Source organism: Pseudophryne corroboree, chromosome 5, assembly GCF_028390025.1.
Source record: "Pseudophryne corroboree isolate aPseCor3 chromosome 5, aPseCor3.hap2, whole genome shotgun sequence".
Taxonomy (NCBI): domain Eukaryota; kingdom Metazoa; phylum Chordata; class Amphibia; order Anura; family Myobatrachidae; genus Pseudophryne; species Pseudophryne corroboree.
This window is the reverse complement of record NC_086448.1, coordinates 105,721,604-105,743,787: the sequence shown is the minus strand read 5'-3', so window position 1 is coordinate 105,743,787 and position 22,184 is coordinate 105,721,604. Positions and strand designations below refer to the sequence as shown.

The 22,184-nt window shown below is 46.9% G+C and overlaps 1 protein-coding gene across 1 annotated transcript in view; it reads right to left on the bottom strand.

The window, feature by feature from the left end:
* LOC134927295 (macrophage mannose receptor 1-like) overlaps window positions 1–22,184 on the bottom strand; it is a 425,485-nt gene that overhangs the window by 110,632 nt on the left and 292,669 nt on the right. The window contains exon 20 of the mRNA XM_063921541.1: window positions 19,321–19,463. Coding sequence (XP_063777611.1) covers window positions 19,321–19,463 — 143 coding nt within the window. The remainder of the gene's footprint in view (window positions 1–19,320; window positions 19,464–22,184) is intronic.

The following is a 22,184-nucleotide window of genomic DNA, read 5'->3' as shown; positions in this document are numbered from 1 at the left end:
ACACTGTTGCAGTACAGGCGACCCCACTAGGCTACCAGGGCACGGGCACAGGTCGGTTTCTCTCATAAACCATTTTATATTAAGCCCATAGTACCGGTGGTTATGTCCAGCAGGGGGATAGGGCTTAGACCTGTAGCCCCTCCCCCAGCCCCAGGGCGCCATTTACAGTAAATGTTCCCGCCCTGGAGCTGCATATCTCTCTCTCCCTCACTCCTAGTCAGTGTTTGGGCACCATTTCTCTCGGCTACACTGTTACTGGGACTGCTTGGGCAAATCCTCCTTTGTAAAGCCGCCTGACAGTCAGCGCTGTGCCTTTACAAGACACTTAAGTATTCTACATGTCGTTTAGACAGTGATAGTTAAGAAAAAGTGCATTTGGTCAAGGTTATTTGGTACAAGTACCCTGTGATATACATCCAGTCTTTACTGTGCAGTGTTATATCTATTGATTACATAGCTATATATAAGCTAGTCCAGTGCAGTATTATTGCTTGTCATAACGTCTGCATTGTACAAACTGTGACTATATGTGTGTGCATTGGCCTGCTGGGTGACTTCCATTTTGTGTCTCTCACTCAGCTTGCTATCCCTATATTCTATAACCTGTGGGGGCTAGGTGCGTCAGGTTTATTATAATATACTGTAATATAGGATATTCACAAGATATACTTTCATTGTATTTTTCTCTGTGATTTTAGTCACCATATCTCTCACGAATCCCTGTTTGTGCTGACTACACTGCGCAGGGGTTTGGGTCAGGTATTGTGCTGCTGACAAATTGTACTGTGTTACCTTATACTGCAAGTTATAACATGTCTGCTTATGAGGGTAACGGTTCTGGGGCTGAACACACTGGGAGTGGTGCTGAAGCCGCAGATACTTTTGAGGAATATATAGCAGCTGAGGGCTCTGGTTCTGGGGGTTCCTTGCCCCCCAGTGGGACTGTGGCAACGGGGGTCCAGAATGACCCGACGTGGGCTACCTTCTCCACACTACTGAATACGCTAGTTACTAAACTAACGCGCCCTATGGGACCTCCTATGCCGGTTCGATCGTATAAGGTCCCCGCGGTTAATCCACCGTGGGCAGATAAATTGTCCGCTCATTTTAAGAAATTGAACCAGTCACTGACTACTAAAAAGTCTAACCCTCGCTCGCCTATGACCAAGGGGTCATTTATGCGGGCCATTACTTCCTCACAATCCACTGCTGTCACTGACACCTCGTCTGATGAAGATGGCGTTTACACTGACCCCACAGATTCTGACACTGATAATACTGATGGGGATAGCAGTTCGCAAGTGGATGATCTATTGGAGGCTATAAAGTTGATTCTACAGATTACGGATGATCCCGAGCCATCCGTTCCTCCTAAGAAACCAGATATGTTCAAGCGTCAGAAGGTGGTTAAAAAAGTTTTACCTCATCGAGACAACTAATCGAGACACCTGTGAACAAGCACCTGAGAACCTGCAATCACAATGCTTCTATGATTGGTTACCCTGGAGCTTAAATAGAGCTCTCCTCTGCACTGTTTTACCTTCTGATGAAACCGTGGTTTGATTTTCACGGAGAAACATGTTAAGGACATCTCACGCTGCTGTTTTTCCCTGAGATCTACACAAGCACAACACCACAGTCCGGACTCCAGCACACGGCAAACTGCCTGAATTCTGCAGCTACGAACGGCGCCCTCCCTCCCCGGTGAACTGAATAGAACACCGCCGCTCCCACCAACCACAACGGATTCCGCATGCTGACAGCCAGCCTCACATGAGACTCTAAGGAATAAGTGGTGAGCACAAAATTGTTTGGCGGTCGGGGGAGGTAGTAGCATAGCGCCCATCGTTTATACAGCTGAACATTCACCATCTAGTGAACACCATTCACATTCCCTAAAACAAATTGGCACTTTATAATTTGCTTTGGAGCGAACCAGCCACACTGGTCTTTTGGATGTGGACATCTGTGCAATATACAATTGGGATACAGTATATGGCAGCGTGTAAATAATATCAGCAGTGAGAATAATTCTTTTATGAAAATATGCATTGCATTTTTTATGCTTTTATTTTATGTGATTGAATAAAATGTTTATATAGTAATGATCGGTATCTAGCGCTCTCTTGTGATATTGCATGTTTCACAATTACTTTGTATCTATTTGAGTGTCGCAGAATACTCATGTGGGAGCAGCTCTAAGTATATAGATATCAGTATATCAATTCTATTATATAAATTGGGTGACCAACAGCTTTATTTTGTGCCTTATATCAGAGCGCCTGATTTGATAATTTTAGGAGTCATAATTATCAAGCACTATAGTACCACAAACAGGCCTGCACTTCCAAACCTGGTAAGCCACAGCCCAAAAGAGCCTGGGCTGCCCGTCAGCCAGCTTCCAAGACCGATAAGCCTGCCGCATGACGGGGCGGGCCTCCCCCTGGGGGACCCCAGGGTGGGGGGCCGGCTTCTAGGGTATACCCAGGAATGGTTGAAGACCACTTCAGATGCCTGGGTACGGGAAGTCGTCACTCAAGGTTACGCCATAGCCTTCAAAAACCGTTCCCCTCATCGATTTTGCCTGACAGACGTCCCTTCGGACCAGACAAAGGCAAAGACTCTTCATTTGGTGGTACAGACCCTCCTGGACACAGGAATGGCAGTACAGGTGCCTCTTGCTCAGAGGGGCCAGGGGTACTATTCTCCGCTGTTTCTAGTCCCAAAACTGAATGGGTCCTCCCGGTCCATTCTCAACCTCAAGGCATTGAACAAGTTTGTGAGAATTTACAAGTTCCGTATTCAAACCCTTCGCTCTATTGTTCTGGCCTTGGAACCTGGGGATTATATGGTCTCCCTGGATATACAGGATGCTTCCTGCATATTCCTATAGCAGTGTCGCATCAGCAATACCTGAGGTTTGCGGTTGGCAACCTCCATTACCAGTTTCGGGCGTTACCTTTTGGTTTAACCACGGCTCCGCGAGTCTTCACCAAAGTTATGGCGGTGATGATGGCGGTACTCCGCCGTCAAGGGGTCAGGATCCTACTGTATCTGGACGACTTGTTGATCCTGGCAAATTCGCCAAAAATTCTCCTACGTCATCTAGATCTGACTGTCCAGTTTCTGCAAGCCCACGGGTGGCTCATCAACTGGAAGAAATCCTCCCTGGTCCCTGCTCAGAGCATGGTGCACCTGGGAGCGCTATTGGACACTCACAACCAGCAGTTATTCTTGTCTCAGGAGAAAGTCCTGAAGCTTCAGGACAGGATTCGTTGCTTCCTCTCTCATCCGCAAGTGTCGATACATTCGGTGATGCAGGTGATGGGCCTCATGGTGTCAGCATTCAGCATGGTGGAGTATGCTCAATTTCATTCTCGCCCTCTCCAGAGGCTGATTCTGGCCAAGTGGGATGGCCTGCCTCACCGGATCAGGTCTCACATGATCTCATTGACTCCGGAGGTCCGTTTGTCGCTGTACTGGTGGCTCCAGGACCAACGATTGTGCAGGGGTCGTCCCTTCTGGATACCCGACTGGGTCCTGTTGACGACAGATGCCAGCCTAAGGGGTTGGGGTGCGGTGTTGGAGCAACACTCCCTTCAGAGTTGGTGGACCAAGGAGGAGTCTCTCCTCCCGATCAACATTCTGGAATTGCGGGCGGTCTTCAACTCATTGAACCTGGCCCAACATTTAATACAGAACCATCCTGTTCAAGTACAGTCGGACAACGCCACCACAGTGGCTTACATAAATCATCAAGGTGGCACTCGAAGACGCTTGGCAATGAAGGAAGTCTCACGGATTCTTTAATGGGCGGAACGCAATATACCGGCCATATCGGCAATATTCATTCCGGGAGTCCTGAATTGGGAAGCGGACTTTCTCAGTCGTCAGGACGTACACGCCGGAGAGTGAAGCCTCCACCCAGAAGTGTTTCAACTCCTAGTGGAAAGGTGGGGCCTTCCAGACGTGGATCTGATGGCGTCTCGACACAATCACAAGGTTCCGGTCTTCGGAGCAAGGACAAGGGATCCTCAAGCAGCATTTGTGGATGCGCTGGCGGTGCCATGGAAATTTTGGCTGCCGTACGTGTTCCCTCCGGTGTCACTCCTGCCCAGGGTAATTCGGAAGTTCAAGCAGGAAGGAGGAATCCTGCTGCTCATAGCTCCAGCGTGGCACAGACGGCACTGGTTCTCAGACCTTCAGGGCCTCTCGTCAGAGCGTCCAATTCTATTTCCACAACGCCCAGACCTCCTTGTTCAGGGCCCCTGTATCCACCAGGACCGGGCCCGGCTGTCTTTGACGGCGTGGCTCTTGAAGTTTCCGTCTTGAGGGCTAAAGGGTTTTCTGAGGCGGTCATTCAAACTATGCTGAGGGCCCGGAAACCGGCTTCTGCTCAGATTTACCATAGGGTCTGGCATTCTTACTTTGTTTTGTGCGCATCTAACAATTATGACGCTTCCAAGTTTAGTACAGCCAAGCTTTTGGCTTTTCTTCAGCAGGGCCTAGACTTAGGCCTGCGTATGGCCTCCCTCAAGGTTCATATTTCTGCCTTGTTGGTGTGGTTTCAGAGAAAAATTGCAACCTTACCTGATGTTTTTACCTTTACTCAGGGTGTGTTGCATATCCAACCTCCCTATGTCCCGCCTGTGGCTCCTTGGGACTTGTTGGTGGTTTTGGAGACGTTACAAGAGTCTCCGTTTGAACCTCTTGGTTCAGCTGATCTTAAGTGGCTTTCCCTTAAGGTGGTGTTTCTGCTGGCTATTGCCTCTGCTAGAAGAGTGTCGGATTTGGGTGCCTTGTCTTGTAGTTCCCCATATCTGAAATTTCACCGTGACCGGGCGGTTCTTAGGACCCGTCCCCGGATATTTACCTAAGGTGGTATCTTCGTTCCACCTTAATCAGGAGATTGTGGTTCCGACCCTTGTCTCTCCTGACTTATCTCCCAAAGAGCGGTCTTTTGATGTGGTACGGGCTCTCCGTATCTATGTGAAGAGAACTGCTTCTATTAGGAAATCTGATTCTCTCTTTGTTCTGTTTGGTTTTCACAAACGTGGCTGGCCTGCTCACAAGCAGACTTTGGCCAGATGGATTAGAATGGTGATTGCACATGCTTATGTGAAGGCTGGTCTGTCTGCTCCTGCTCACATTACGGCCCATTCTACTCGGTCTGTGGTGCGACCCTTGAACAATTGTGCAAGGCGGCTACGTGGTCCTCAGTGAACACATTCATAAGGTTCTATGCCTTCGATACTGCCGCTTCCCAGGATGCTTACATTGGACGCCGGGTTCTTGTGCCCGCTACAGTGTGTCCCCTCCCATAAGGAACTGCTTTAGGACATCCCCAATGTCTATCCTTCTGGAGCCTAGTGTACCCCGCAGCAGAAAATGAGATTTATGGTAAGAACTTACCTTTGTTAAATCTCTTTCTGCGAGGTACACTGGGCTCCACAAGGCCGCTGACACTTCTCCTGTCGTGAGAGTGTGGTGTATGTGGCTACTAACTGTTGTCGTCTCTTTTCCTGCTACTGCATTGGGCTGGTTAACTAAATACTGAGCTCCTGTGCAGGGAGGTGGGGTTATAGAGGAGGCGGCGCTATGCATCTTGGGAACAGTCAAAGCTTTTGAGCCTGTTGGTGCCTCGGATCAAGATCCTACTCTACACCCCAATGTCTATCCTTGTGGAGCCCAGTGTACCTCGCAGAAAGAGATTTAACAAAGGTAAGTTCTTACCATAAATCTCGTTTTTTAATTGTGCTCCAATAAATGACTTCCTCTGGATGACTGCTTTGTTCATTTTCAAGGCAGAAAAAAAATAATTGTGGAAAAAATATTTGTACATTTTGTGATACATATTATTTCTATCCATAGTTTATAAGGTGCCACAAAAAACATTGCGGGCAAGTAAAGAATATATATAAGCGTATGGACAAGGTGGGAGCAGACAAGAAGACAGGAGGAACCCCACACCATTTGTCCCTCTTAATTTTCAGTACCGAAGAGGCTTGGTACTGGCAATAAGATTTTTTTTTTAACACTGCTGCATAATGGTGGTCATTCCGAGTTGTTCCCTCGCAAGCTGCTTTTAGCAGCATTGCACACGCTAAGCCGCCGCCTACTGGGAGTGAATCTTAGCTTAGCAAAATTGCGAATGAAAGATACGCAATATTGCGAAAAGATTTATCTGAGCAGTTTCTGAGTAGCTCGAGACTTACTCTTCCAGTGCGATCAGTTTAGTGCTTGTCGTTCCTGGTTTGACGTCACAAACACACCCAGCGTTCGCCCAGACACTCCTCCGTTTCTCCAGCCACTCCAGCGTTTTTCCCAGAAACGGTAGCGTTTTTTCACACACACCCATAAAATGGCCAGTTTCCGCCCAGAAACACCCACTTCCTGTCAATCACACTCCGATCACCAGAACGAAGAAAAAACCTTGTAATGCCGTGAGTAAAATACCAAACTTCTTAGCAAATTTACTTGGCGCAGTCGCAGTGCGGACATTGCGCATGCGCATTAGCGACTAATCGCTCCGTTGCGAAAAAAAATAACGACCGATCAACTCGGAATGACCACCAATATCTCCTGGGTTTCTATAATTGAACTGTTAAAAACATTAATTAATACTGAGTAGGATGTTTCATTGGATTGTCTTCTGTTTGCCTTTAGTAACTCAATGGATTGCAAAACTGCTGAAAATCCAACTGAAAACCCCAACCCATTGCTTAGTACATATAGAACTTGGATTCAGTAGTGTGATGTGGTTATCAGCATGGAGTTGTGCCTGACATTGGAATAAATGAGTGCAAAGTGGTTGCATGGAAAATTTTTGATAGAGCTGTGGGTGGGAAGGGTCTAATCCTGGCAATGTTGTGTTATTATTAGAGATGTGCACTGGACCATTTTTGCTAGATTTGGATTTGGCTTTGATTCATCATCCGGCTTTGGATTTGCCAAACCACTATGGCCAGTATTTACTAAAAATCCGAGTTTGTCCGATTTGTGTTTTTTTTTCTAAGTCCCAATCCGGGAATTCACTAAGCACCAATCTCGGCAGTGTTTGGACTATTCGTAATGGTTTGAATGACAACGTTCAGAAATACGAATGAATAGACCATTGGTCAAACGCGGCTGTTATTTCATAGAATACGGGCATTCACTATTCATTCGTATTTGGGTGTTAGTTTCTGAGTGCTCAAGTGCGGGTCTGTTTTTTTTCAATTCGTTAAAAAAAGCAGCAAAAAAATAGACCTGCTTTTTCCAGTCGAGTTTGGATAACCATACACGGATCAGTGAGATCTGTGCATGGTTTTCTATGGGAAAGGGTCTGTTTAGTGTAAAAACTGGAAAAAAAAATTGCGTGGGGTCCCCCCTCCTAAGCACAACCAGCCTCGGGCTCTTTGAGCCGGTCCTGGTAGAAAAAATATGGGGGGGAAAATGACAGGGGTTCCCCCATATTTAATCAACCAGCACCGGGCTCTGCGCCTGGTCCTGGTTCCAAAAATACGGGGACAAAAAGCGTAGGGGTCCCCCGTATTTTTTAAACCAGCACCGGGCTCCACTAGCCAGGTACATAATGCCACAGCCGGGGGACACTTTATACTGGTCCCTGCGGTCCTGGCATTACATACCCAACTAGTCACCCCTGGCCGAGGTACCCTGGAGGAGTGGGAACCCCTTAAATCAAGGGGTCCACCCCCTCCAGCCACCCAAGGGCCAGGGGTGAAGCCCGAGGCTGTCCCCCGCATCCAAGGGCGGCGAATGGGGGGCTGATAGCCTTGTGAAAAAAATGTGAATATTGTTTTTAGTAGCAGTACTACAAGTCCCAGCAAGCCTCCCCCGCAAGCTGGTACTTGGAGAACCACAAGTACCAGCATGCGGTGGAAAACCGGGCCCGCTGGTACCTGTAGTACTACTACTAAAAAAATACCCCACAAAAAACAGGACACACACACCGTGAAAGTATAAGTTTATTACATACATGCACACCTCCATACATACATACTTACCTATGTTCCCACGAGGCTCGGTCCACTTCTCCATGTAGAATCCTTGGGGTACCTGTGAAAAAAATTATACTCACATAATCCAGTGTAGAATCAGACCTTTGTATAATCCACGTACTTGGCAAAATAATAAAACGGAAACCCGACCATGCACTGAAAGGGGCCCCATGTTTACACATGGGACCCCTTTCCCCGACTGCCAGGACCCCCCCTGACTCCTGTCAAAGAGGGTCCCTTCAGCCAATCAGGGAGCGCCACGTCGTGGCACTCTCCTGATTGGCTGTGTGCTCCTGTAGTGTCTGTCAGGCAGCACACGGCACAGATACAATGTAGCGCTTATTCGCTCCATTGTAGCCAATGGTGGGAACTTTGCGGTCAGCAGTGAGGTTACTTTTGGTCAACCGCTGACCGCAAAGTACCCCTACGCTTTTGTCCCCCGTATTTTTGGAACCAGGACCAGGCGCAGAGCCGGTGCTGGTTGATTAAATATGGGGGAACCCCTGTCATTTTTTCCCCCATATTTTTTCTACCAGGACCGGCTCAAAGAGCCCGAGGCTGGTTGTGCTTAGGAGGGGGGACCCCACGCAATTTTTTTCAGAATTTTTAAGACTTTAATCAACTTTTTAAGGTACACAATGAAGCCCTGCATGGATCTCACAGATCCGGACGAGATTCCTTGTGTTTTGTCAGGCAGTGTTTTACTCATCACTCCCGTAAAACACTGCCTGATATTACGAATCACATCGACATCGGAAAAAATGATTGTGCAAAACTCGGCAGCTTAGTGAATGATCGTATCAGGATTCAAAAAGTTGCAGTAAAATGCACCCGATACCATTCGAGTTCAAACACCCTTCAAAACGGCCAAAACACGAATCTTTGTAAATAACCCCCCATGACTGGTCTTGGATTTGGATTTTTTTTTCACAATTGACAAAAAAAAAAGATACAATCAAACAATTTGGGCCTTTTTTGTTCCTAGAATATTACCAACCTTGATAACATTAATTTCCAGTCATTTCCAGTTAATTTGACCACCTCACAGCTCACAATACTGTTTTCACCAATATTGGCCAAAGGCTGCAACGAGCTGGCTGGTTACTAGGCAACAGAGCAGCAGCACAAACACATGGCAGATTCTAGCATATCTAAGAAACATTGCCACACAGCAGAAAAGATACGTGGATTGTCCTTGGGACCTCCTACCCACCTGTATGTTGGATATTAAGCACTTCAGTGAAATGGATTGCCACTTTTGTTGCTGAAGTGCTTGGTTTGCTTGATCCCCACAAAACAAGCTACAGATGGGCTCATAGAATATAAACTAACAGCTCTACAGTAAAAAGAGGTCATCGTTATTGCTATTCTCATCCCCACCCTCATCAGTGTGAACATCATCTTCACACAATACATGCAGTGTAATGTGTCTTGTATAATAAATGTTCTTGTGATTACATAGTACACTATGGTGGCCACTTCTCTGTATTTCATGTGGGAATCATTCACGAAGCGTTTATGAATACCACTAGAGGAGAAGCTTATGATTGAATCACCTCAGGCATTCCAACCTTAAGCAGAAAGGAAAGTATAAGACACTCTTGCTTTTACTATTGTTTTTATTACATATGATATCGTACTAGCCACACTAGCATCAGAAATCTCTCCAACTCTACATTTTTAACTTCACATTATTCGGTTTTTGGGTGAAACTAGAAGAGCAATTTCAGGCAGCTCTATTTTGAGGCGCCGAAGGTGTCACTCCGTTTTCCATTTGTGTAATTAGGGGAATCACCTGACTCAAGCTAGCAGTGTCTGAACTCACTTCACAGGTGGCTACTTCGAATGGTTTCTTTACCTTGCACAGGATGGAAAGCATTCTCCTCTGTGCTGCAGAAAGGAACATTCCTCATCCTCCCCCAATGGCAGGACCTGTTACAGTGCATCTGGAAAGTATTCGCAGCGCTTCACTTTTTCCACATTTTGTAATGTTCCAGCATTATTCCAAAATGGAATAAATTAATGTTTTCCCTCAAAATTCTCCACACAATATCCCATAATGACAACGTAAAAATGTTTTTTTTCAAGATTTTTGCTAATTTATTGAAAATAAAAAATGAAGAAATCTCATGTACATAAGTATTCACAACCTTTGCCATGAAGCTCAAAATTTAACTCCGGTACATCTTGTTTCCACTGATCATCCTTGATATGTTCCTACAGCTTAATTGGAGTCCACTGGTGGTAAATTCAGTTGATTGGACATGATTTGGAAAGGCACACACCTATCTATATAAGGCCCCACACTTGATAGTGCATGTCTGAGCACAAGCCAACCATGAAGTCAAAGGAATTGTCTGTAGACCTCCAAGACAGGATTGTCTCGAGGCACAAATCTGGGGAAGGGTACAGAAAAATATCTGCTGCTTTGAAGGTCCCAGTAAGCACAGTCATGCATCATCACAGCATCATCCGTAAATGGAAGACGTTCAAAACCACCAAGACTTTTCCTAGAGCTGGCCGGCCATCTAAACTGAGTGATTGATTGGGGCAGAAGGGCCCAAGTCAGGGAGGTGACCAAGAACCTGATGGTCACACTGTCAGAGCTACAGCATTCCTCTGTGAAGAGAGGAAAACCTTCCAAAAGGACAACCATATCTGCAGCAATCCACCAATCAGGCCTGTATGTTAGAGTGGCCAGACAGAAGCTACTCCTTAGTAAAAAGCACATGGCAGCCCGCATGGAGTTTGCCAAAATGCACCTGAAGGACTCTCAGACCATGAGAAACAAAAATCTCTGGTCTGATGAGACAAAGACTGAACACTTTGGCATGAATGCCAGGCGTCATGTTTGGAGGAAACAAGGCACCGCTCATCACCAGGCCAACACCATGCTTACAGTGAACATGGTGTTGGCAGCATCATGCTGTGGGGATGTTTTTGCAGGAACTGGGAGACTAGTCAGGATAGAGGAAAAGGTGAATGCAGCAATGTACAGAGACATCCTGAATGAAAGCTTGCTCCAGAGCGCTCATGACCTCAGATTGGGGTGACAGTTCTTCTTTCAGAAGGATAACGAGCCTAAGCACACAGCCAAGTTATCACAGGAGTGTCTTCAGGACAACTCTATAAATGTCCTTGAGTGGCCCAGCCAGAGCCCAGACTTGAATCCAATTGAATATCTCTAGAGAGATCTGAAAATGGCTGTGCACCGACGCTTAACATCCAACCTGATGGAGCTTGAGAGGTGCTGCAAAGAGGAATGGGCGAAACTGCCCAAAGATAGGTGTTCCAAGCTTGTGGCATCATATTCAAAAAGACTTCAGGCTGTAATTGCTGCCAAAGGTGCATCAACAAAGTATTGAGCAAAGGCTGTGAATACTTATATACATGTGATTTCTTAGTTTTTTATTTTTAATAAATCTGCAAAAATCTCAAAAACACTTTTTTCACATTGTCATTATGGGGTATTGGGGGTCATTCCGAGTTGTTCGCTCGTTATTTTTTTCTCGCAACGGAGCGATTAGTCGCTAATGCGCATGCGCAATGTCCGTAGTGCGACTGCGCCAAGTAAATTTGCTATGCAGTTAGGAATTTTACTCACGGCATTACAAGGTTTTTTCTCCGTTCTGGTGATCGTAATGTGATTGACAGGAAGTGGGTGTTTCTGGGCGGAAACTGTCCGTTTTATGGGAGTGTGTGAAAAAACGCTACCGTTTCTTGGAAAAACGCGGGAGTGGCTGGAGAAACGGAGGAGTGTCTGGGCGAACGCTGGGTGTGTTTGTGACGTCAAACCAGGAACGACAAGCACTGAACTAATCGCACTGGAAGAGTAAGTCTCGAGCTACTCAGAAACTGCATAGAGAAGTCTTTTCGCAATATTGCGAATCTTTCGTTCGCAATTTTGATAAGCTAAGATTCACTCCCAGTAGGCGGCGGCTTAGCGTGTGCAAAGCTGCTAAAAGCAGCTTGCGAGCGAACAACTCGGAATGAGGGCCATTGTGTGTAGAATTTTGAGGGAAAAAATTAATTTATTCCATTTTGGATTAAAAAACAAAACAAAAATACAAGACAGCGCTTGTTACTTTGATATAAATGTTATCAATTAAAACATATAAACATAAACCATATTACAGATACCGGCCAGTATCGCATACATAAGCTAAAAGAGAACCCTTAAAATATCACAATGTGTTAGCACCTAGGAGACCACTTGACCAATTCTCATTAATAAGTTAATATCAGTCTCTCTGGAGTTATCCCACAACAAAACATGTGGTCCTGGGTTATTTAAACGAGTTATTTCCGCACGCAGTTAACTCCAAGCAAGCTTTTTCTTTAAGAGCAGTTGGGATAAAACTAGTTAGTAAGGTACTTAGACAGATTGTGGTGGTAGGGGATTCCATTATTAGGAAGACAGATAGGGCAATCTGCTACCGGGACCGTGATCGCCGTATGGTCTGTTGTCTCCCGGGTGCTCGGGTGCGGCACATCGCGGACTGGGTAGATAGATTGTTGGGAGGGGCTGGGAATGATCCAGCGGTCTTGGTGCACGTTGGCACCAACGACAAAGTCAGTGGAAGTTGGGATGTCCTTAAGAAAGACTATAGGGAATTAGGCAAGAAACTTAAGGCAAGGACATCTAAGGTAATATTCTCAGAAACATTACCTGTGCCACGTGCTAGCCCAGGGAGACAGAGGGAGATTAGGTAGGTAAATGTGTGGCTTAGGGATTGGTGCAGGAAAGAAGGGTTTGTGTTCATAGAACACTGGGCGGACTTCTCAGTCAGGCGCCATCTTTTTTGTCATGATGGATTGCACCTGAATGAGGAGGGGGAAGCGGTGCTGGGGGGAAGGATGGTTAGAAGGTTGGAGGAGATTTTAAACTAGGTTCCTGGGGGGAGGGTTTAGCAAGAAATTACGGGTCATTCAGTAAGAATAGCAGGGGTGGCGTTAGTGAACAAAACGGGAGGAGTAGGGGGGAGGAATAGAGCAGACGGCAGGGGTAGTAACATGGAAACTAAAAAGGGATTTAGAATAACAGTAACCAATGACGATTACGGGTCATCTTTGCTGCATAAGAATTATGATGTCCCTACCATAAGGGGAAATACACTGCTCAAAAAAATAAAGGGAACACTGAAACAACACAATGTAACTCCAAGTCAATCACACTTCTGTGAAATCAAGCTGTCCACTTAGGAAGCAACACTGATTGACAATCAATTTCACATGCTGTTGTGCAAATGGAATAGACAACAGGTGGGAATTACAGGCAATTAGCAAGACGCCCCCAATAAAGGAGTTGTTCTGCAGGTGGTGACCACAGACCACTTCTCAGCTCCTATGCTTTCTGGCTGATGTTTTGGTCACTTTTGAAAGCTGGTGGTGCTTTCACTCTAGTGGTAGCATGAGATGGAGTCTACAACCCACACAAGTGGCTCAGGTAGTGCAGCTCATCCAGGATGGCACATCAATGCGAGCTGTGGCAAGAAGGTTTGCTGTGTCTGTCAGCGTAGTGTCCAGAGCATGGAGGCACTACCAGGAGACAGGCCAGTACATCAGGAGACGTGGAGGAGGCCGTAGGAGGGCAACAACCCAGCAGCAGGATCGCTACCTCCGCCTTTGTGCAAGGAGGAACAGAAGAAGCACTGCCAGAGCCCTGCAAAATGACCTCCAGCAAGCCACAAATGTGCATGTGTCTACTCAAACTACCAGAAACAGACTCCATGAGGGTGGTATGAGGGCCCGACGTCCACAGGTGGGGGTTATGCTTACAGCCCAACACCGTGCAGGATGTTTGGCATTTGCCAGAGAACACCAAGATTGGCAAATTCGCCACTGGCACCCTGTGCTCTTCACAGATGAAAGCAGGTTCTCACTGAGCACATGTGACAGACGTGACAGAGTCTGGAGACGCCAAGGAGAACGTTCTGCTGCCTGCAACATCCTCCAGCATGACCGGTTTGGCAGTGGGTCAGTAATGGTGTGGGGTGGCATTTCTTTGGGGGACCGCAGAGCCCTCCATGTGCTCGCCAGAGGTAGCCTGACTGCCATTAGGTACCGAGATGAGATCCTCAGACCCCTTGTGAAACCATATGCTGGTGCGGTTGGCCATGGGTTCCTCCTAATGCAAGACAATGCTAGACCTCATGTGGCTGGAGTGTGTCAGCAGTTCCTGCAAGACGAAGGCATTGATGCTATGGACTGGTCCGCCCGTTCCCCAGACCCGAATCCAATTGAGCACATCTGGGACATCATGTCTCGCTCCATCCACCAACGCCACGTTGCACCACAGACTGTCCAGGAGTTAGCGGATGCTTTAGTCCAGGTCTGGGAGGAGATCCCTCAGGAAACCATCCGCCACCTCATCAGGAGCATGCCCAGGCGTTGTAGGGAGGTCATACAGGCACGTGGAGGCCACACACACACTACTGAGCCTCATTTTGACTTGTTTTAAGGACATTACATCAAAGTTGGATCAGCCTGTAGTGTGTTTTTTCCACTTTAATTTTGAGTGTGACTCCAAATCCAGACCTCCATGGGTTAATAAATTTGATTTCCATTGATGATTTTTGTGTGATTTTGTTGTCAGCACATTCAACTATGTAAAGAACAAAGTATTTAATAAGAATATTTCATTCATTCAGATCTAGGATGTGTCATTTTAGTGTTCCCTTTATTTTTTTTGGTTAGTGTATATATATATATATATATATATATATTTTTTTTTTTTTTTTTTTTCAAACTTGCAGCTCGGTTCGAACTGCATTGATCACAGGGCTTATAGATGCACATGAACAAAGTGCGTTAGGGTAAAGCGCTCCAAACAGCACAATTTACAGCTGAGTACAATGCAACACAGAACAGCATGCAGCGTGCCCCCTATGCACAGTCACTTTATACTAGAGATGTCCGCCGACCTCCATGTTTTGGTTTTGGGTCTGTATCTCTCTCGTGTTTTGGATCTATATTTGGTATTGCCAAAACCGCCCTAGTGGGTTTTGGCTTTGGATCTGTATTTTTGTAAAAAAATTTTTTATAAAAAAAGCTAATATCACAGAATTTGAGCCTGTTTTTGTTCCTACTGTATTATTAACCTCAATAACATTCATTTAAAGTCATTTACAGTAAATTTTGACCACCTCACAGCTCACAATATTGTTTTCATCCATATTAGGCCAAAGGCTGTAGTTAGCCAGCTGGTTACTAACCGACAGATCAGCGGCTTAAGCACGCGGCAGTTTATAGCACATCTACAGTATGAAACATTGTCACACAGCAGTGGGGAAATGAAAGGTGATCACAGCTCTATCGCTGATTGTAATGATTGTTTTCTTTTAGAGAGCTGTGTAGAACTCTGTACTGTGCTTTTCTTTGTGTGCATAGGAGACGCTGAGAAAATCTTTTTCAGTGTTCAAATTTCCACTTAATGTAGGGATCATTTTATACCGCACACCAAGGGAGCTTTCAGTTGTAAGTCATGTTGTCACTGGGTGCCTGCCGTTCCGGTGATTTTATACTCTGCCCTGCAGTATTAATGTATTTAAACAGAACTACTATATTTAATGTACACTGGCCCGCTTGTCAGGGCTTCTACATTGTCCAGTATTCTGTAGTGCCATATCCACCTGCTGCTATTCAGCCACCCAGTGGTGAAGCTGTGTATTGCATGCTGTGGATCCTCTTGTGCCTTATCGCGCCTTACTTCACCTACCTGCGCTATTTGTGTTGCGCGACTAGGACGCCTGTATGGCACAGCAGCAGCAATGATGAGCGTGGCTAAATCTGTACAGGCCACCTACAGTGTCACAATACATGTATGACTGACTACACTGTGGTCTGACCGGCAGTCTCACAGTAAAATAACAGTATAGTACACTGGGGTTTAGCCCGCCCAAAATATATATATATATTTTAAAAGGTATATTATTTTTCTAGTGCAGAGCACCCCTAGATTGGCAAAGGACCCCTTTATGTGCAACAAAGTAGGGACCACCTACAGTATTTATTCTAATACATTGTACACTAATGATTAATTATACAACAGCCCCAGAGAGAGAACCCAAGAACACTGCAGCCCCAACCCCTAGATGGAACACAGCACCCCTGGAGGACACAGGTACCCCTTTAGCAGCCCCAGCCCCTTGATGGACAAAACTTGGCACCCCTGGATGGACACTGCAGTGACATGTCCATTCACTACAACCTCCACAGCCGCAGTAAAATGGCCAATCACTGGGGGGCCTTATGTAGAATCCAGGGCCGTAACTACGTGTGTGCCAAGGGGGCTTGGCACACAGCGCAGTTTCCCTGAGGGCGCAACGGCCAGCGGCATGTAATGAGTCAAATTGACTCATTACATGCCGCCTCTGTGTGCGCCGCCGCGCTGTGGAGGGGAAGAGACCAGCGCAGCGGAGAGAAGGAGGAGGAGGGAGGGGGAGCAGGGAGCAGCAGCAGCGCTATTTGATTAGGTCTAAGCGCCGCTGCAGCATCCCCCTCTCTTCCTGTATTGGCTGCCCGGCGCTGCTAAGGATGCTGGGATGCGGTTCCCCAGCATCCACAGCAGCTCCAGGCAACCAATACAGGAGGAGAGGGGGATGCTGCAGCGGCGCTTACTACCAATCAAATAGCGCTGCTGCTGCTCCCTGCTCCCCCTCCCTCCTCCTCCTTCTCACCTCACACAGCCTGCACCGAGAGGAAGCTGCACGAGGAGCCTGCCAGCGGGGAGAAGGTAAGTATATCCTCTCTCTCTCTCTCTCTCTCTCACCGTCTGCCGCAATGTGTAAAATGGGGTCTCGTCTGCCGCAATGTGTAAAATGGAGTCCCGGCTGCCGCAATGTGTAAAATGGGGTCCCGGCTGCCGCAATGTGTAAAAAGGGGTCCCGGCTGCCGCAATGTGTAAAATGGGGTCCCGGCTGCCGCAATGTGTAAAATGGGGTCCCGTCTGCCGCAGTGTGTAAAAAGGGGTCCTGGATGCCGCAATGTGTAAAAATGGGGACTGGCTGCCGCAATGTGTAAAAAGGGGGACTGGATGCCGCAATGTGTAAAAAGGGGGACTGGCTGCCGCAATGTGTAAAAATGGGGACTGGCTGCCGTAATGTGTAAAAAGGGGGCCTGGATGCCGCAATGTGTAAAATGGGGTCCCGTCTGCCGCAATGTGTAAAAAAGGGGACTGGCTGCCGCAATGTGTAAAAAGGTGGACTGGCTGCCGTAATGTGTAAAAAGGGGGCCTGGCTGCCGCAATGTGTAAAAAGGGGGACTAGCTGCCGCAATGTGTAAAAAGGGGGACTGGCTGCCGTAATGTGTAAAAAGGGGGCCTGGATGCCGCAATGTGTAAAAAGGGGGCCTGGCTGCCGCAATGTGTAGAAAGGGGGACTAGCTGCCGCAATGTGTAAAAAGGGGGACTGGCTGCCGTAATGTGTAAAAAGGGGTCCTGGCTGCCGCAATGTGTAAAAAGGGGGCCTGGCTGCCGCAATGTGTAAAAAGGGGGACTAGCTGCCGCAATGTGTAAAAAGAGGGACTGGCTGCTGTAATGTGTAAAAAGGGGGACGCTGTCTATTGTAATGTATAAAAGGGGCGCTACTGTGCAGCGTAATTTGAATAATGTAGACTACTGTGCACCGTAGTATGAATTGCTATTATTTTTTGGCCACGCCCCTTCCCCATTAAGCCACGCCCCTATAATTTTTTTGCGCGCCTGCGGCGCGCACTGCCCCTATCTTAAATTGGGGGGGGGGGCCACTATCGTTTCTTGCACACAGCGCTAAAATGCCTAGTTACGGCACTGGTAGAATCCATAACTCGTGAGAATCAGACAGCGGTAGGATGATGTTTCGCCTGGATTTGGGATCCGAGTCAAGCGAGAAAACCCGAGCTGGGCTCGGATCGTGGCTCGGATTGCAATGTTCAGTTGGGTCCGGTTCTCGGAGAACCGAACCAGCTCATCTCTTCTTTATACAGCACAGCTACAGCACTGACGTCTCAGAACAGCCAATACAGCAGAGAATAGCGCAGCATTTGGCAGCATGCAGTGTTCCCCTATATACATTCACTTTAGAGCACAGCCACTTGTGAGTCTTGACACAGCACTGCCAATACAGCAGAGTACAATGCAGCATACAGCAGCATGCAGTGGGCCCCCTATACACAATCTCTTTATATAGCAAAGCCACTTGTGAGTCCAGAATCCCAGCACTGCCAATACAGCAGCGTACAATGCAGCATACAGCAGCGTGCAGTGTGCCCCCACACAGTCTCTTTATATAGCACAGCCACTTGTGAGTGCGGAGTCCCAGCACAGCCAATACAACAGACTATAGCGCAGCATACAGCAGTGTGCAGTGTGTCCCCTATACACAGTCACTTTATACAGCACAGCCACTTGTGAGAGCCACTTGTGGGTCCGGATCCTCATCACAGCCACTACAGCAGAGTATAGCACAGCATTCAGCAGCATGTGTTAGTGTGAAATGGCACGGAGTCCTAACCACGGCGCCTTATATAGGATCAGAGTCTGGCAGGAACACCCCGATGTTCCTTGGAATCCGGATCGCTCATCTCTAGTTATTATAAGACAAAAGTCTTAGGAATTATGAGATAATCAGTGAAATAGAATAAGTAACAGCAGGGTACCTGAAAGACATTATTTGCAGTAACCATAATAAATTCAGATCAGTAAATTCAGCGTTTGGATAGAAAGTGGTTCTTACACTACAAATTACATCAATTGTGTACTGTTACTCAGTGGCTGGAAATGACCATTATTATATAGGTCTGTAGAGAGGCTGGTAACCAAATAAACTTCTACTATAAAGACATACTGCAAAACAGAAATATGAGGTTCTGCATACAGTAAGTGACAGATTGGATGCATTCAGTAAGTATGCAATAAATGCTAAGGAGCAATCTCCCCACATTCTACATCTACATGTGCTATTACACTTCTTAGTAAATACAACCCCAAAAGACCAGTGGTGCAGAGAAGGGGGGGTGGGAGTGGGTACTAAATACTTGGGCCTCTTCTGCTCCCCTACTCCCCCTTATATGTCAGTTCAATTTACGTGTCCCCAGTGTAGGCTGCAGTGTGTGTGTGTGGGGGCAATCGCACTGATCGTGCCCCCTCCTGATCTTTTCTTGGCTGGGGTGCACAAAGTGCCCCACCCCTGTAGAGCGTGCAGTGTCGCTTCATGACGTCATAATTACTATTTCAACCAGCCACGCTCTCTACGACCAGCCACGCTCTCTACTGCCATGCAAATAATTATATCCTATTAGCACCATCACACGGAATAGTAATAGTAGTGATGAAGAAAATTACCTGTTTTCCAAATGAAAGCCAGTCTGCTGGGCATCCGCCTTCCGGTGCAGGTGCAGTTGGCGCAAATGTTACATTAATGGAACTGGTTTTTCTTTCACAGATAAATGCATTTGGATATCCACAGTTGATATCATTCCAAAATCCTTTAATGGACAATGGGGAAATAGATTATTAGTAAAGATGAATTACACAATCTTATTGGAGTCAAATAAAAACTACATTGTACTAGAAGCAGTTAAAGCTGAACAAATATTTTATATCTTAAGTAAGCTGAGGATTTTGGAAGGATTGGCCCAGTGGTAGTCCCAATGTAGTGTTACTATAGAGTATCCACAGCTTAATCTGATGACAACGTGATTGCCACAACAAAACGCATCAGGTACGTTACTTTGGGACTAACACTGGACTAATCTGTTCAAAATCTTCAGTTAAACATACTGTAAGCCACAGATCTTTGTGATAATAACCCACAAGGTAGCACTGTTGTATGGCACTCTGCTTTTTTTTTTTTTTTTTTTTTTTACCAAGGCAGGACATATTTAATACAGAGACACAGGGTCAGCTTGGCAGCATAACATCCCAATGTGTCCCTGATCATTTATAGCACAAATGTGTAAATAAATGCTACAGGTCATGTTTAGAAGATTTGTGTAAGTGAAAGCAGGTGGGATAATTACTGACTTAGCAACTGACTTGTGCACAATTAAAGAAATCCACAAAACATGTCCTGTTCAGTGGCGGAAGTTCCGGAGACAATGGAGTCGGATGCCGCCGGGCGCCTGCTCTGGAGGGGCACGCTGACCTCTCCATTGCCTCCGGTGCTCTGCCCATCTGCTATATTTATACATTCAGCGCCAGCACCCGTTAGCTCAGCAGTAGCGGAGGAGGTGGGGCTTCCCGGCGCTGACAAGCGGTGCACCCGCCTGCACACAACCCTGCTGTCCATCTCCAGCGCCGCAGATCCCCCTTCCCCTCTCACCTGCCGCTGCTGCAGCTCAAGTTAGCAGTGCCTCGGGGATGAACATGTAAGATTGGGAGAGGGGACTGACGGGGAAAAGCGCCGGGGCAGTGATAGTACATAAAGGAGGGCACGCACTGGACTCAGGCATGGCGCTTAGATTAGTGTTGTGTGTGATGTGTGTTTATACTGTGGGTAGCAATGTGTGTGTGTATATGTGGCTGTGTGTGTATTTGCATATGTGTGTGTATCTGCATGTGTGTGTGTGTGTGCGTATGGCAATATGTGAGGGGCTTTATGTGTATGTGTATATATATATATATCTATATCTATCTATCTATCTATCTCTATATATATATATATATATATATATATATATAGCAATGTGTATATGTGGCTGCGTGCGTGTATGTGCATATGAGTGTGTGTATATAGCACTTTGTGTGTGGCTGTGTGTGTATTCTGTATGTTGCAATGTGTGTGTGTATATATGTGGCCAGAGCCGGATTAAGGGGGGGGCCCGGGGGGCATGTACCCCGGGCCCCCCTTTATAAAGGGGTCCCCGCCACTCGCCACAGATCGAATCCGATCTGTGCTGCCAGCACTCCCAGCTCCTCACTCCCTTGTGAGCCGTGGCGCTGACGCCGCATTTCAGTACAGGACTTGCTGAGCGACGCTCAGCTGTCCAATACTGTGTGAAATAGGCAGCCTGCGGCTCAGTCATTGGCTGGGCGCGCAGGCTGCCGGAAAGGAGAAGCAAGGGATCCCTGGCGATGCGTGGAGCCGAGCCAGCGCAGGCGGAGGTACGATCTTGCAAACTGCTTGGAGGAGAGGCAGAGATAAATGAGCTCTCCCTCTCCTGTTGTGTCAGGGGCAGAACAAAAAGTAAGCCTGGCTGAATTACACTGCTGCTGTAAATTAGGGTCTGACTATATATATATATATATATATATATATATATATTTATACACACTGTACTGGTGCCTTCACAGTAATAGCAGAATTATTTCTTAGCAGGTGCGGCACTCAGGCTGAATAATAACACAAAGGGGTCGATTCAATTCGGCAATTTGAGAATAGCGCCGGGAATTAGCTCCCGACGCTATTCAATTCAGCTGCTAGTGACCCGCAATTGTCGGGAATTCTTCTCTCATCCCCGGGGGATGAGAGAAGAAACCCGACAAAAGTGCTGCCTCGCAGCCGGCGCAAGGCTGATTCTGTCGGGAATCAGCCTCGCGCCGGGGAGTTAAGTCGGAGAATGCCCGTTCTCCCGACAATTCAACCTGTTTAGTCGGCAAGAACGGGACATCGCCGACTTAACTGGAGCTGAATTGAATAGCGTCGGGAGCTAATTCCCGGCGCTATTCTTAAGTTGCCGAATAGAATCGACCCCATAGAGTCCAAAGCGATTGAAGTTGTGTTTGTGTTATTATTATTCAGCCTGAGTGCCGCACCCTCTAAGAAATAAATATTATTATTTTTTTCGGATAAGTCCTCTATCTGCCTCTTTATTAGGGGCCCCACTGTCAGAGGTGCCCCGGGCCCCCCATAGTCTTAATCCGGCTCTGTATGTGGCTGTTTGTGGATGTGCCTCCAGGCCCCTGTTACCCTTAAATCGTCCCTGCCTGTTGTGGCGTGGGGTGTTGCTGGTGAAAGCAAGGAGTGTGTGTGGGGAAGGGGGGGGGGGATCACCATTTTTATTTTGCCTCCGGGCGCCTGGTATTAACTTATGCCCCTGGTCCTGTTGATGGTACTTGAGGACGAGTTGAGAAACTCTGTACTAGAGTTAAGAATGAAAAGGGTTCATCCACACAAACAGCTTGTGGAGATGCAGTGAGCTAAACTTCGCCATAGAAATATTGCAGCATGTCAAGGCATTAATTTGCCTATTTTGCCTATACTGAAC